At 34.4% G+C, this 16987-nt stretch overlaps 1 protein-coding gene across 9 annotated transcripts in view; it reads right to left on the bottom strand.

Moving 5' to 3' along the window:
* Positions 1 to 16987, bottom strand: part of lola (longitudinals lacking) — an 82769-nt gene that overhangs the window by 8001 nt on the left and 57781 nt on the right. Inside the window, exon 6 of one of the 9 annotated variants that reach the window (XM_032436097.2) lies at positions 57 to 1461. The exons of 4 other annotated variants lie outside the window; for them this stretch is intronic. In XM_032436097.2, the coding sequence (XP_032291988.1) occupies positions 509 to 1461 (953 nt within the window). In that variant the 3' untranslated portion in view covers positions 57 to 508. Of the gene's footprint in view, positions 1 to 56; positions 1462 to 3659; positions 4370 to 5509; positions 11702 to 15103; positions 16649 to 16789; positions 16918 to 16987 lie in introns of those variants that run through there. 4 more of the 9 variants (XM_032436100.2, XM_032436096.2, XM_032436093.2 and 1 more) reach the window with 4 other exon arrangements.

The raw sequence follows: 16987 nt of genomic DNA, 5'->3' as shown, positions 1-16987 counted from the left end.
TACTTACACTTGAATTTTGGGGCTGCACTTGAGCAATTCAATTCAACTATGTGAAATTGTGTTTTTGTTTCTGTTTTTTTTTTTTTTTTGGCTAATGAAATTCGTTTAAAACTTATGCGACTAACTTTAATATTATGTAAGTTCTTGAAGTTTATGTTTGAGATCATATCTTTGGCTATATTACAAAACACTACACACCCTTTAAAATAGTCAGATGAAAACGTGTATATATGTATGTACCTAAAAGTAAGACAACAACAAATGCTATTTCATATAATATAACTGCAGTGGACTTTTTTAAAAGTGGACAGGTCTGTTGAAAGAAACACGAAACTTGGCTTGGAATTTAAGGAAAATTTCAACATAGGTAAAAGGAATATTACTCTGAAGTTGAGCTTTAACAGCTCTCTTTTAGAATTTTTTCTTGTTACTCTTTGAGAAGATTCTAGTTCAGTTAAATTGCATTTTGAAATTTTTCTGGCCTGCCCATTCCCCCTTCCCTTACCCTCTAATTGCTTAGGAGCATCGTATCGCCATTTTCGGAGTGTTTTTGATTCATGTGTTTGCGCAAATCCGATTTGTATTTGCATTTGTGCGGACAATGCGGACACTTGAGAGTTGGCTCCACGCCGCATTCGTAGTTCTTGTGGCGCTTGAGCGAGCCTTTGATTTTGTACGTCTTGCCGCACACGTTGCACGCGTATTTGGCATCATCGACGGCCAGCTCATTGGTGACCTGGTGCAGTGCCATAGTGGTGTGCACTCCGCTCAATCCATTCACATACAGCTTGTCCGCCTGATGCGTTGCATCTTCGCCACAATGCAGCTTGTCCACATAGTCATCATCATCATCGTTTAACAGATCCTCATGCTGGCTATTTTTGATGGCCTCCAGTTCGAGTTCACGTTCCGCCTCATCAGCGTCGGCTAGCAGCAGCTCGGACTCGTGTGTCGTAACCACTGTGGTGGTGACCACCTCGCTGCCTGTACTTGGCGCCATGGAGATGCTAGTGGCACCATATTGCATCACATCGCGGAGCAGCATTTTGTCCTCCAGTCGGGATGTGTCTATTTTGATATACTCCGGACGCGTTTGCGACTGTTGATGCTGCTGTTGTTGTTGTTGCTGCTGCCGCACATCCAGGCATTGCTGCAGCGACAGTTGCTGCCTCTGCTGTTGCTGCTGCTTCACAATTTGTATGGTGGTGGCCTGTGGCTTGTGCAGACTGGTGGTATTTGTATTTGTGGTGGCATTTTTGGTCAGCGCGGGAATCGTATACTGTATGTTGCCAACGGGATTGCCCAGATCATCGGGCGGCAGCTCCACAACAACTGTTGCGCCCGACAATAAACTGCTGGCATTACCCGAGCTCAGGGACTGGGCAGTGCTTAGTGTTTGATTCTGGCTCGTGGCACTGGCTATGGAATAGGGCACAGTCTCCAGTATGGTCCAGTAGCCATCTGTAAATAAAGCCAAAACAATAAACAACACATTAGAACAACAATTGGGATGATTTATATATAGGGTATATATGCATATATAATTACTTGCAGCAGTAAAATAACAAATGTGGCAGCTGATCATCCAATTGTTGATGTGCTTGTATTTGGGTGTGTGTGTGTGTGTCGGATAATACATGTGTACTATAAGGTCATGGTGTTTCATTTCAAATATTGCTTTTAAAATAAATAAAAATAGAATAAATAAATGTTCATGGTAATCGTGTGAAACAGCTCTACTCAACTGATCATAGATGGTATGATTATTATTATAAGTATGCTTTATTCTTAATTGCTTGCATTTACAAATATATATAATATAGATATATAATTATGCATATGGTATATATAAAAAATGTACACAACGTTTGTTTTGCTTTCTTTTTAAGTTTAAAAATTATTGTTTATAACACCCGAAAATACATACTGTACTTAAATGTGTGTAACTGAGGAATATATGTAGTGGCAAATAATGGCGCTTTAAGTCTTTGTTTGCTTTACAATATTATTTAATTAATTGTATTTACTTTTTTTTTATTTTTTTTTTTTTGGAACTGCTGCTGGCAAGAATATTTGAGAAACAGTTAAAGAGAGTTTGGAAGTTTTTCAGAACACCAACCCACCACAGAAATGACATTAACAAATCAAGTGATTTCTTTTCATTTTTTTTTTTTGTTTTTGTTTTTTTGGGATATAAATAAATGTGGTCTTGGACCAATTTGCTGCTTAAACTAAAGGATAGGCACACGGTCAACAAAACTTAAAAATATTAAAGAAATTATAAAACAAAAAATTAAAGAAAATTAACGGAATGCGCTCAGAGATAATTAAGTTGAAGTTCACACGTGACGATTAAAAAAAAATATATATTTAAGTTACCAAAATGGTTTTTTAAGAAATATTTGAAATTAGTTTTTGGCCATGTAAATTGAGCATATATTTTTGTAAAATCCAAATAGAAAATATTTGCTGTCGTTTAAAAAAAATGTTTAGATAAGACTTTCAACTAAATTCTATATATATATTTTTTTATCTGTAAAGGATCAATATATCCAGACATGCATTAATTTTGTCTATCTTCATATCTCTCATTTTTTAGTGTAGAGATTGTGACAGAGAATACATAACCATATTATTAGCTAAGAAAATATTTAGCTGAAAGCAAATAGAGAATATAGGTTCTATCATTATCATGCTTGATAAGTACACGTTATAAGGGTTAAGTATGGGATTAGGAAAGCTACGGCCTTTTCATTTCATAGAACAACTCATAGACAACTTTTATATATCAGCTTTAAATATCAGAAATTAATATCGTTGAGCAATTTAAGGTGTCGGACTTGGAATTAAAACTGCGGTTAGCAGCCAAATTGAAAATCATTGATCACAAAGCACATTATATATGCTATATAAAATATGCACTTTATAGAAATTTAAAGAATGCCCGAGAATAGGTAGAATATATGGTGTCAAAACTTTGTCATGTGTAAACTTAGATTTACTTAGATATTGAAATAATCATTGATTATTTCTGCGGAAAGATAAAAAATATTACAAATTTATATACAAGTAGAGCTTAATTCTTTTAAAAAAAAGATTTACAAAATGTGTCAAGTAGATAAATGTGCGCTCAAATATAAGTTTCTTTTTGTCGACGAATTGTATCACGTGTAAACTCAGCTTTGCAGTTAAAATTCTAGTAAAATTCAATTGTTTAAAGTTGCTTTGCACTTTGGCAAAGTTTTGTTTAAGTAATTTGTGCGTTGTGCGCAGGAATGTGACATGCTTGAGTTTGCCACAACAACTGGCTATGATAATTGATAATATATATATATATATATATACATATATGGTATATATACTACATAGTATATAAGGTTAATATAGGTATAAGTGGTTGTGCTACACTATAAAAAAAAGCTATGAATTCGCTGCTGCTGCTGATGCTGCAGACACACACACACATGTGGAGGTAGTTGTAGCTAACACTGCACAACAGGCTTCAGGCCTTAGGCCTCAGTCTGATCCGTACAGTGCAAACTAATGTGTATTCATATTTGGTAAACATTTCAAATTACGCCTCACGGTTTTGCTACACACACACACGCACGCACAAACAGAGTGAGAGAGTAAGAGAGAGAGAGAGAGAGACAGAAAGGGAGGAAGGTGCACTTTTAGGCATCCTCATCGTAGTCATCATCATCCTCTTCGCTCTCCTGCAGCATGGGCACCGCTGTTATGGTTAGATCACGTCCTGCGAAATCGAAGTTGATTTCGCACAGTGCGGCGGCCACATCGCTATCCATGCCGCCGCCATCGGCGTCTTCGGCATCGTTATCAGCATCGTTATCATTGTCGTGCTCGTTATCATCGTTGCTCAAATCGTCCTCGTTGCGTATCAAATAGAGACTCTCCTCGTCGTTGCGCAGCCGCTCATAGAGCATGCAGTGCTTGCGCTTTGCATGCCGCAGCACATGATCCTTGCGACGCGAACGATACTCGCAGGATACGCACTTGTATTTCTTTTGCTTCAGGCAATATTTGCGCACATGCTCCTGCAATTTCTGATGCGATTTGTAGTAGCGATTACAGTGTTTGCACTGCATAAACGAATCACGTGATAGGCTGCTCGCATGTGCTGCTCGCAGGGTATTGCCGCTGTGCGTTGTGGCAGCGCCGGCGGCATTGGTGTTGCTGCTGCTTGTGTTGTTGTTGTTATTATTGTTATTGTTGTTGCTGCTGCTTGTGTTGTTGTTGTTGTTGTTGAGATAGCCGTAGTAGTCGCCAATGGCGGTGTCATGGCTACTGCCAGCATTCGCAGTGCTCGATGTGTCCACGCCCAGCAGACTGCCCAAAATGGGATAGATGTCTGTGTTTGGAGGCGTTGTCGGTTGTGGGCGATGGAAAAAAACAAGAACAAAACATAACAATAAACAAATTAATTAATTATAAGGCAACACAAACAACAAAAATATTAATCGATAAAGAAATCATAATACAAAAATTGAATAACTTATACAAATTATAAAAAATATAAGGAAATATATATAAATCTGTATATAGAGAGTGTGAAGAGGTACTTAGTGTTATGTCAACTACCCGCTAGATACAAGTGTTGCTTTCTTGTTGTTGTTGTTGTTGTTGGTGTGAGTTTTGGTTTATGGCAAATATGACTGGAGCCCCAGGCGTTGATGAGCGCACTCGATGATGATGGTGATGATGATGATGATGATGAAGATGATGATGAAGCTGATAATGAGAAGCATATATTTCCCGCATATCTATGCACACTAGCCCCTTAACTTTGAATACAGAAAAAGAGCACGGCAACAAAAAGATTGTATTAATTATGTACAGTAAATTATAAACAAGAACAAGTAACAGAAACAATAACAAATACAATTTTGAATAGTTATTCAATGGGCGCGTGTTGTTGTGTTGGTTTGGTGCATTCAATAACTACAACAATACAGCAATAAATACATAGGTTTATCATTATATTTAAGACTATCTTTCATTTTTTCACTTTTCATTTTCATCTTTTTTTTTTGTTTCTTCTCAAAATACAATAAAAGAATTTAAGCATTATGCTGCAGAAACGCAAGGTTCTCACATTAAAGCCATATGGGTATTTTGTATCCAGAATGGGCTTTCCAGCGCGACGGCATCTAGAAGAAGAGAAAAATCTATGTTAGTTTTATGTTTTTATTTCAAATATATATGTGTTGTTATGTTATGTTGCTGTAAGGGAGAATTTCTTTCGATAAGTAAAGGGAGACTTTATTTTTTTGTTTTTTCTTTTTTTTTTTTGGTTTTTAATATAATATATTTTTAAATTTAGTTGTTTTCCTGTTTTTACTTATAACAATTAAATCGTTTACTCGTTTTACATTTTCACATTTCTATTTGTTTTTTTTTTTTTTATATACCTTTTTTATTTATTATACATAATAATAAAATTGTTTCACAAAATGTTTTAAGGCGTTTTTCGGCTCTATACACATATAGATATATATTTTCATGTATATATCTTGATTTATTTGTTGCTAATCGTTTTTTTTTTTATTTTTGCACTTACAAATTTTGCATGATTAAAGCACACTTTTTTCAAAAATATTCTAACAACTGGCATTTTGAATGTCATTTTAATTTTATCATTTTAAAATTTTGTTAAACTACTCGCAAATGTGTCTATGCATTGAAAAAGCCAAATATCTTTCGAATGTTAACATTTTTTTCAAGGGAGTTTTTGTTGTAAATTTTGTTATAAGCGTAAACTAAGCTAGTTTTTATTATTAAATAGAAATAAGATTTTTGCGAATTTTTTCCATTATCTATTGTTTAGAATTTGCTATTTTATAATTTTTACGCAAATGACTCTTGAGTTTTTGTATGTGTTCGTGTGTGTGTGTGTGTGTGTGTGTGTGTGTGTTTAGCGTGCGTGAACAGCAATTAACAATTATGATTTATAATCCACAGTTACATATACATGTGTATATATATATATGTGTGTGTGTGTTTCGGGTTTACTTAAAGCTAATTTTTTGTTATTGTTGCATGTATATAAAACCCCATTTGACGTGTTTCTGCAGTTATAAATATGCTACTATATGATTTGTATTAGTTTAAAGAGAAAATATAAACAAGGAAGAAGTAAATTATTGGATAGTCAAATACAACTTAAAAGTGTTTTGTGTCTGTGTGTGTCTGTTTGAATGTGTTCTGTGTGTATTGTTTGTGTGTTGTGTTTTCATTATTTTAATTTTTTTTTTGTTTGTAAAGAAAAGCCCATTCAATGTTATCCAAAACCTATTACCCCGCTTGCCTATGCCGTTCAATTTCAGTTCACATAACAATCTTGTGTTTTTTTTTTCTCTTAACAATCACATTTGATCACATCGATTTGCTTCTTTTTATGTATGTATGTATCTATATGTACATATATTTATATATACATAAATATATATATAATTATAATATTTATATATAATTTTACATTCACAGCTCCTTGTTTACAACGTTTTGTGTGTGTGTGTGTATGTGTGTGTGTGTGTAGTGTATGTGTGTAGTGTGTGTGTGTGTGTGTGTTTAGTAGTAATAGTAGTATGCGCTATCATATAAACTCTTCGTTAAATATGTATGTGTTTAGTGTAAGTTACATAGATACATTCAATTCATTTAAGGCTTATACAAAAAATAAAACAGAAAAAAGATACATTTGTTAGCATAATTAAATTGTTTCAGGTTAGTACAATTTCTCAAAAAATATGTTTATGATCTGTTCTTGCTGTTGTTGTGATGGGCACACTTAATTATTTTTGTTTTTTTTTTGTTGAAGCTACATTTTTGCATGGTATAAAAGGCCAAAAGCAATGTGCATACAAACTTGTGATTATTTTAAAAATTTACAATTTTATATATATATATATATTTTTACGTTTTATATTTTTTACAAATCTTGCATCCCTCAAAAATTGTTAATTATTTAATATACTAGATGTACTAGGTGTGTGTATATAGTTGAATAAGCGCTACTTAATTTTAAATACAAACATAGCTATTCTGTGTGTGTATGTGTACGTGTGTGTGTGTTGCGTGTTAGTAAATTGTTTGTTAATCAAAATTATATTGAATTTATCACATGCTCTTCATTATTTCCATGGTTTTCTTCTTCTTTAACACTTTTTAACTATATGACCCAAAGTCGAACGCTAGGCTTGTGTCTTGCATTTGCCACATTTATATATTGAATATATATAAATATATATTATATTTATATAAATATATATTTATATATATATATATATTTTATATTTTTAATGCTGAACAACTTTGAGTCCATCACATGCGCTGTTGATAAATTAAAATGTTGCTTGATTTTTGCATATCTTTGTTTACATTCATTTTTTTTTCGTTTGTTTGTTTTGTTTGCTTAGAAAAGTAGTAAAAAATTATTTAGATGTATAAATAAGAACCACAACCTTAATAGACAAAGTTAAATAATTGCATTAGATTATAATTGTTTAAAAAGGACACACAATTGCATATAATGTAGATTGTGAAACTCTTCCTTCCTTTCGCATTTTCTCTCTCTCTCTCTCTCTCTCTCTACATTCCCTTTAATTAATTAAACAATTAAGTATAACAAAAAATTAAAAAAAAAGCAAAGCAAACTCACGTAATTGACTAGCGCAAATGCTTGTTTGACAATTATATATATATAGATACATATATGTATATTTAATTAAAATGAATTTGTATGCCAATTAGAAAGTTGCCTGATTGTTAACAGAAAAGATATAGATTAAAAAATAATAACAATTTAAAAATACAAATTTTTTGTAATTTTGTTTTCCTCACGTAATTCGAATACTGACCGACAAGAATTTTGTTTTTGTTTCTCTTTCATTTCCTTTGCACAATTTACATTAAAATTTTTAATATTCGCATGTTTGTTTTTTTTTCTTCTAATGTTTTGTGTGATGTTAATTAATTATACATATTTTTTAGGCTTTTTTCTTATTTTTTTTTTTCAATTTGCTAGAATTTGTGCCAATTTCGTTTTGTCTGTTGTACAAATAAAATTGTTATCACATATTTTGTGGCACAAACTGCTAACGAATATTACATTGCGCCCCTCTATGTGTGTGTGTGTGGGTGTGTGCTTGTGTGGGGTAAGGTGTATATATATATATATATATTTATATTACAATATTATTTGTATTGTTTTAAAGTACCTAAGCAACGAATTTTAGTTAAGCTCATTATTTAAACCTTTTCTTTAGTTACATTTTCGTTTTGCTTCATTCGTAATGTAGTTTAACAATTTATAAATGTTTAAATTTTTTTAACTATATAGCGTATTAATGTCTAACTGTTGTTGTTTCATTGCCGAAATGTGCGCATAAAATGTTCGAAACTTTGTTTAGGCGCACATTACAGAAATTTGTAGCTTAATTTAAATAACGGGTTTTATAACAAGGTTTGCTGCAACATTATGTGATTTGCTTGGTTTTTATAAATTTTGAAAATATATTAAATAAATAAGGTAACATTTAGTGTGTTCGTGTGTGTGTGTGTTTCGTGTGTATTAACAACAAGAAAAATTATTAATATTATATTAATTACAATGAGGACTATATTCATTATATCACATACCAATTATTTCTCATTTACTTGACTCTTCGTTTCCAACCTTCTTCGACTCCAACTCCGACTCCCATTCCGACTCCGACTCCTATTCCGACTTCGATTCTGACTGTGACTCGATGCGAGTTTTGTCCCTAACTCATTTAGCTTTAACTTTATAATGCCAATTGATTTGCTCACACTTGTACATGTTGCTTGCCATATATGTAAGAATATTTTTAGTTTTTCTTTGTTTTTTTTTTTTTTAATAATAATATGTATATTGTTAATAACTGTTTTAATTGATTGCACGCGCCTTTTACGCAAAGCCACAAGCCACAAATTTTTTTTTTGCTTTTTCTTTAATAAATTAATAATTTTGTTTAGCATTTTTGTTGTTTGTTTTTGTTTTGTTTTTGGTCCAACTAAAATTGCCGCCTATCACATTTTGTGTTCGTCATAGAATAAATAATAATTTTTTTTTTAAATAAACGAATAATTTTGTTTTTGTTTTTTTTTTTTCATGGAATGAGCACAAGATAAATTAATAAATTTGTTGTTTTGTGTTTTAGAAAAGTTGTTTAAGAGATCGTTGCGTTGCACTAACAATAATTGTTTTTGTTTGTTTGTTTTTTTTTTTTCGTTTCGTTTTGTGGCTTTGGCGGCGCGCATTTAACAAAAAATTATAAAGTGAATAAATCGAAAATTAAACAAAAATAATAATGAAAAGAAAATCAAAATTACGACTTGGTTGTGCGCTGTTTTTTTGTTGTTTTCATTACATTTGTTGTTGCTTTTGGGGTTTTCTTTAAGCTTATTGCACAAATTATTTAGTTTTTGTTGTTTTTTTTTTTTTTGTTTTAATTTTGCGTTTTTTTTTTTAGTGTATTGTTTTTCTTGCTGTCTGTGTTTTTTAGCTTATTGCACATGTCCATTTAGATTTAGTTACGCTTTATCGTTGCCTTAAAGCTTAAACTAACTTAGTTGCTAAGTTTTAGTTTGACTGACTAAGCGATTGACTGTTGCTAACTCAATACATACATATATACATATATGTATGTGCCGAAGTTTCGTGTGTTTTTTACATTATATACATAAACATATATGCAAACTTTTGTTTAAGTTTATTAAGTTTAACTATTGCCCCAAAAGAAATATATTAATAATAAAAAAATAATAATCATATAAGTGAATTGCAAGCGCGTGAGAGTGCCAATGCCCTGCATTGAGTCACAATCTAACAGTTCTTTGAGCTTACTAAAAAACCACCTCGCCTCACCTTACCGCAGCTCACTCTCTGCTCCTGCCCTCCTCAGATTTGTTTTTGCGTTTTATGTTGTTCTTTTTTTTTGTTTGTTTTATGTTTTGTTTATAATAAATAAAATACGTTAAAATTAATGTGAATGTTTTGCGTTTTGCTGCGTTTCGCTTTCCTTCTTTCCTCTATCTGTTTTCGTTTTTTTTTTTTCTACACAAAAAAATGCATTAATTTTTCCTTTTATCTGTTACACCACAATAAAGAAAAATTCATTGAGATCATTCAGTTTTCTAAGGATGTTACACACATTTTAACAATAGCAACTACAACAACAACAACAACAACAAGAACAAAAATAAAACCATGCAACATGATTCGCACTCTCACGCGCCCCCCGATATATACATATATCAAATATTATGTGTGGGAAAATTAAAATAACGGAAAAAAATTAAACAGAGAAGAAAAAAATTTGATATATGGTATATGAAACTAAAAATTAGAATCTGATAAATTTTCACATTGACGGCTTTTACGCATGCTCTGTATGTAGTTGTTTATATATACATATACTGTATATATATTTATATATATTAGAAAAAAAAAAAACGACTATATGTTTTCAAGATCATTTGAAGAAAAAAAACCGCGCACTGTTTTGCTTCTTTCATTTGTTGTTTTTGGACTGAACTGAACTGGACTGAATCCGGAACGCGCTGCACAGAAACTTGGCTAACTAACTAGTGACAACAGCAGCAGCAGCAGCAACAGTGGAGGCAACAGCAGCAGCAGTTGCCAGTTGCTGGCGTCCTTGCAATTGTTGTTGATTGTATCATCGATGTTGGTGCGTGCGCATGTGCAGCACGAGATTGTGTTTGTGCTTGGACTTCTTGTGGCAGATGGGGCACTCGAATTGCGGCTCCACGCCGCATTCGAAACGCACATGCCGATTCAGGCTGTGCGGCCGGGCGTATGTGTTGCCACAACGATCGCAGGCATAGGCACCACCACCGCCACCACCGCCGCTGCCGCCGCTGCCACCAGCACCACCGCTGCCACCGGCGCTACTCCAGCTGCCGCCAACTGATGGACCAGCAGGGCCAAGTGTGGCATTGGGTGTGACGAGACCTGCTGCCACCGCTGCGGCCGCTGCAGCTGCAGCCGATGTCGAGGCACCGCCGCTCGTCGAGGCACTTGTATTGTTAGCTGCCACAGCAGCGACGGCAGCAGCCACCAGGCTGCTGCTGCTGTTGCTGGGCAACGTTGTGGGCGCGATGCCGACGCTGCTGCTGCTGCTGTAGCGGCGCAGTGGCTCGTCGGGGCTGGACTGCTGCATTAGCTGGGCCAGCGGACGTGTGTGCTGTTGTTGGTGGTGCTGCTGATGCGGTTGATGTGAATGATGCGGATGGTGGCCCAGCGGCAGGGCACCGTGCACCTGGGCGGCAGCTACCAGCACTTTGGCAATGCCTATGCGCAGATCAAAAGGCTTATTGCCGTTATCATCGTCGTCGTCCTCATCATCCTCGTTGTTGTTGTTATTGCTGTCATCGTTGTCGCCGTTGTTGCCGTGACGCCCATGACCATGCCCATGGCCGTGCAGTGTACAGTGTGTGGGCGTGGCACGGCCGCTATCAATGCGCAGCTCATGCTCATTATCATCCATGATTCCAGCATGCTCGAATTTTATAATTTGATTGGGCGTGGCAATGGGACTGGTATACGGGCTGGTCTTCATGTGCAGCAGCGGATAATATGGATGCGTCGGCGACGTCGGCGGGCTGCCCGGCCTAGCTCCCTGGCCGCAATGCGCAAATTCTGCAGATGAGCAAGACAAAGAGTCAAAGGAAATGCAATATTAGTCAAGAGCTTTAAAAGAAAGTCTGCATATTTGTTATTTCTTTTTTTTTTCAGAGATAGAAAAATCATAAATCCTAAAATCTAATTGAAAACGTAGTTGAACCAAAAAAAAATATATATAAATAGAATTTATTACCGTGAAGTCGTTATAAATGTTGCGTTTCTTTTAACGTTTACTGATTTTTTTTTGGTTGGTGCATTGTGATGGCTGTGTGTGTGGGTGTGTGGTGTGTGGTGTGTGGTGTGTGTGTTCGTGTCAGTGTGTGGTGTGGGTGTGTGTGTATGTGTGTATATGTGTGTGTGTGTGTGTGTGTGTGTGTATGCGTGAGTAGGCGCTGCTTGTATCTAGAGTAAAATGTTGAGATGTTTACGATATGTGTATATAAATTGTGTAAAACTCTGCTTAAGAGACTGATATATAAATAATAATAAAAATAACAAAATTTAATAAACACAATGAATATAAGTATAAAATGTGTGTGTGTGTGTGTAAACAACATTAAATCGAGTGTAAGTTACATTGAGTACAAATAGAGCTAAGCAAAAAAAAAATTACAAGTGAATTTTATTTTTAAATCAAATGAATTTCAATATTGTTTTTTTATAGTTTTCTGTGTTAGTCACAAATGTATAAATCAAAATATATATTATTATAGATAAAACACAATTTGGTTACTAATTGTATAAATGTATGTGTGCTTAAGAGAGGGCGCAACGCTTTCAGACTTAGAAGAGTTCTTATAAATCCACAGATATACGAGCTGCTCCACATATATATAAATATTTATATTTATAGAGGAGCAATTCTAGACAAAGTTCTTTATAAAAAAAATACGCATGCATAAGTTTACGATATTTTCTTCTTTTTCTTTTTTTTTTGGAAAATAAAATAGTGACTACAAAATAATGGAAGTAATATCTAGAATTAAAAAAAAAATGTTGGTAGAAAATGCAATGTTTATAAAAACAATTTGTTTTTACAAACTAAGTAGTTGCTTTCATCAATTTTCTTTTATAGTTTTTTTTTGTCTTTTTTTTTCGATATATAAATGTATAAATAATTTAAGGCTATTTATATTAAAGGATGTATATATTTATATAGATAGTATTTAGATAGATAGTTGTACGTTACGACACTAGAATGAGCACAAAAGTGAAACTTAAGAATAACCTGCAGCAATACAAACGAATGGTATATGTAAAAAAGAGAAAACAAATCTACAAATTCTAATAAAGAGGTATTCATACAAAGTTAAGAGTCATATGTATAAATATATAATATATAAGTAATATGTTTATGTACTAGTTATTTAACAGCATCATCATCAATATCGGTAGCCCCACTGGGGAGGGATTTTGTCACGTTGTCTTTATAAAACATGTACATACACATACGTATCTAATAGTTGATTTAATAGGTTTATAGGATATCTAAGCAGCAGATACACTGGTTCTAGTTATGTAGAGTTGTAGTATAGTAGGTTAAGAGAGCATGCAAACAACAATTAGAGAGGTCTACACCATAAACTGCATTCTTGTATGGATTTGTTGTGCCAGCACAGAGATATATACTTTCATCGATCTCAATCAACATCAATTCGGACAACATCCACCTGAAATAGAGAGCTGATTAGTATTGATTCTTGGCAAGAAAGAGAACAACTCGTAATATATGTGTATATATATAACTGGAAGATTTTTTTGGAGGATCTTGGAGGTTTTGTGGGGAGCATGTTTTCTTGTATATAGGCATATACAAGGGATTGGATTCATGATGGATGAGTTTTGATGACTGGGGGAAACAAAATTGTAAAAGGTTGCGTTTTTTTTCATTTTTTTTTTGTTTTGTTTTACAATTAAAATAAATACAACTTTGGTTTTTGGTTATTTTTTGTTTCGACATTTGCTTTTAATTGTATTTCGAATTTTTATTTAATACATATAGCCGGCAATAATTACGATATATTCATTTCATATGGAATACATAATAATTGTAGAATTTGTTCGCATTTTGCATGTGTGTATGTGTTTGTGTACTTGTGTGTGGGTTCGTCTGTGTGTGTGTGTGTTCGTCTGTGTGTGTGTGTGTGTGTTGGGTCTTAGATGTAGTTTATTATATGTTTGAGATTTTTTTGCAGCCAATTTAAATTTTCTTTTGCTTTTTACATATGAAAATTGTGTGTTACATTTTTGTATGGCCGGGTTTAGTTGTGGTTGTTGTTGTTGTTGTTGTTGTTTTTGTTTTTCTTTTTTTAAATCTAACAATTTCTGTACTTTTTTTTTGTTCGACATTTTTAGAAAAGCATTCGCTGATATTTTGAAATTAAAAATTAAAACATTATTTTAGAATTAATCATAATAATTTTTGTCTAATTTTCAAATTATTTGTATAGATATTATTTATTATTAATACGTATTATTATTATAATATAATCATATCTTTTTGTTTTGACTAGAACTTGTTCTCATTATCATATATGTATATATATATATATATATATATATATATATATATATATATATGTATATATAAAGCAATTCTAACATAGGTAATGCCCAAAAATTGGTTGTAGTTCAAAATGTTTCTAACCAAAAGATGGAATGTATGAGAAAAATTCGATTGCAACTAAGTGAAAACCAAATTGTAGATGGTTTTTCTTTCAAATGTACACACATATATTTATGTACTATGTATTTATGTAAGTGTGAGTGTCACAAAATTTGTTTTCTTTTGGTTTTTGGTATGTTCGTATTTTGTTTGGGGAGGGCGCGTGTTCATGCCATGCATATGATTTTTGGTTTGTTTTAGTTTTATTTAAAATTAATCATTAATACAAAAATCTTTTGTTTTAAGTTTTGTTTATGTTATATAGCACACTTAAATAATTTTTGCAGTGACTAGTTATATAATTTCTTGCGTTTTGTGTGAGATTTTTCTCGGAAAAAAATTTACACATTTCTTGCTTTCTTTCTTTTTTTTGAATTTTTTTTTTTTTTTTTTTTTTTTTGTTAGTTTTTCTTTTGAGAATTCGCTAAAACAATACAAAAATTAACGTTTGTATTGCCAACTAAAACTAATTTTTGTCTTTTTTAATTAAATTGTGTATTTTTTTTTTTCATTTTGGGTTCCCTTGCAACTTGCATGGCACAGCGTGCGTGGGGCATGCAACAAAACAGTTGGTTCGAAAAAGATGCCCATTATAGTTTATTATATTATAAAAAAAAAGGAACGACTAATGACAGATTCTGTGCTGCCTATTTTTTGGTAGTGGCAGCAACAAACATTGCACACGTGCTTATTAGAAACAAAAATAAAAAAAATATATTGCAACAAAAAAACTTAATTTATACTAAGTTAAGTTCTGGTTGTTGCTTGTTGCATGCCACCAGCTGCAATTACCATTTACCCAGTTGTCAGTTCCCATAGCTTATTTGTACAACATTTTTTTTTGTCTGCATCAAGCCTCTATTCATTTTGAAAGACCAGTGTGTAGGTGCTGCTGTTGCTGTTGCTGCTGTTGTTGTTGTTGTTGTTGCTGCTGCTGTTGGCATTGTTGTTGCCGCTGACAGTATTGCTGCTGCTGTTGGCCATTGCATTGACTGGAGCTGGTGCCAGCTTTCGCTCCTTCTCCTTCTCCTTTTCCTTCTCCTCCTCCTCCTTCTCGCGATCACGACACTTGGTATTGAGATGACGCTTCAGATTGCTGTGCACATTCGTCGCATAGCCGCACATCTTGCTGCAGAAGTAGCGGGGCGGCAAGCCGCACTCGTTCTTCAGATGACACTTGAGGCTGTTCTTCCATTTGTAGGTGCGATTGCAGTTGCGGCACACCCACGGCTTCTCAATGTCCGCATTATAGATCATATCCGCCGAATGCTCCAGCGACTCCTTGCGCATGCGCTTGTTCTGCACCAGAATCCGATAGCGATTGTCATCCGTGTGCGACCAGTGCAAATTCAGATTCTGTGCGTCCATATTGAGGCCCAGCTTACTGGAGAGCAGCGTCGAATTGGCGGTGGTTATATTTGCACCACCGCTGGTGCTGGCTATCGGCTGTTTTTGTGGTGCTGCGATTGTAGTTATGGTCGCCGGTATGGCGGGCAGCTTGATCTGCAGCGATTGGCTGGTGGGCTGCAGCTGCAGATGCTGCAAGTGTTGCTGCTGCTCCAGTAACAGTTGCTGCTGTTGCTGTGTGCTGAGCACAATCTTGTTACTGCTGCTGTTGTTGTTGTTGCTGCTGCTGCCGTTTCTTTGCTTCTCGTTTGATTGCTTGGCGTGCTTCTGTGTGGCCGCTGCGGTGGTCAACAGATCGTCATCGTCATCATCGTTATCCATTAAATAGCTATCTTCGAACTCCTCGTTCTCAATCTTGACCGCATCATAAGTCCAGGACAGTGGACTGGCCATCTTCAGATCATAATCGAATGTATTCTCATCATCGATAGCCTCATTGCACACAGCCTCGTCGCCATTGAGCGACACATTCTCTGGATTCTCAATCTTCACTATCACCTCGGTCATCGAATCATCAATGCTGTCCAGCTCAACGCCTGCAGCGGCCAGCGCCGCAGCCGATGCGGCATCCACATTGCAGTTACTTGCGCTATTCTTCAGGCTGGCCGGCGTGATGCACGCAATTGTTGTGCGTCCGATGCTGCCAATTCGAGTCACCGTTTGCGTCTTTGGATCCAGCACAGGTAAACAGCTGCCGCTTGTCTTTTCGGCAACAACATTGTTGTTGTTGCTATTGTTGTTTGTGTTGTTGCTGTTGCTGTTGTTGTTGAGCGTTCTCGTCGCCTGCGGCGTTGTGCTGATTGTTGCGGGTGTCGTGGCTGGATTTGCATTGGCATTGTTAGTGCTTTTAATAGCGCTTATGTTTGGCTTTTTGCTCGGAGTTAGTTTATCTTTTTTTTTTTTTTGTTTTTTTTAGTTATGTTAGTTTTTTTTTTTTTTTTTGGAAAGTGTTAGCAATGGTTTTTGGATTTGTTATAATTTTGATTTTTTTTTTTTTTTGGCGCATGAAAATAGAAATTGTATTAGGGAAATGTTAGGTTAGTTTTTTATTATTTTGAAGATATGTGTGAAAAATAATTTTGTAAAACAAAATGATATGTGTATTTGCCGCAGTGTGGCCGTTACAAAACAAAATGTAAATTGTAATGCAAAATTAAGACTGTAAAAAGAAAACGAAACATTATTCAGCAAAAAAAAAAAATACTGGAAAATAACAAGAACAACTTAAT

This window comes from Drosophila virilis, chromosome 5 (assembly GCF_030788295.1).
Source record: "Drosophila virilis strain 15010-1051.87 chromosome 5, Dvir_AGI_RSII-ME, whole genome shotgun sequence".
NCBI lineage: Eukaryota > Metazoa > Arthropoda > Insecta > Diptera > Drosophilidae > Drosophila > Drosophila virilis.
This window is presented reverse-complemented; position numbering and strand designations above follow the sequence as displayed.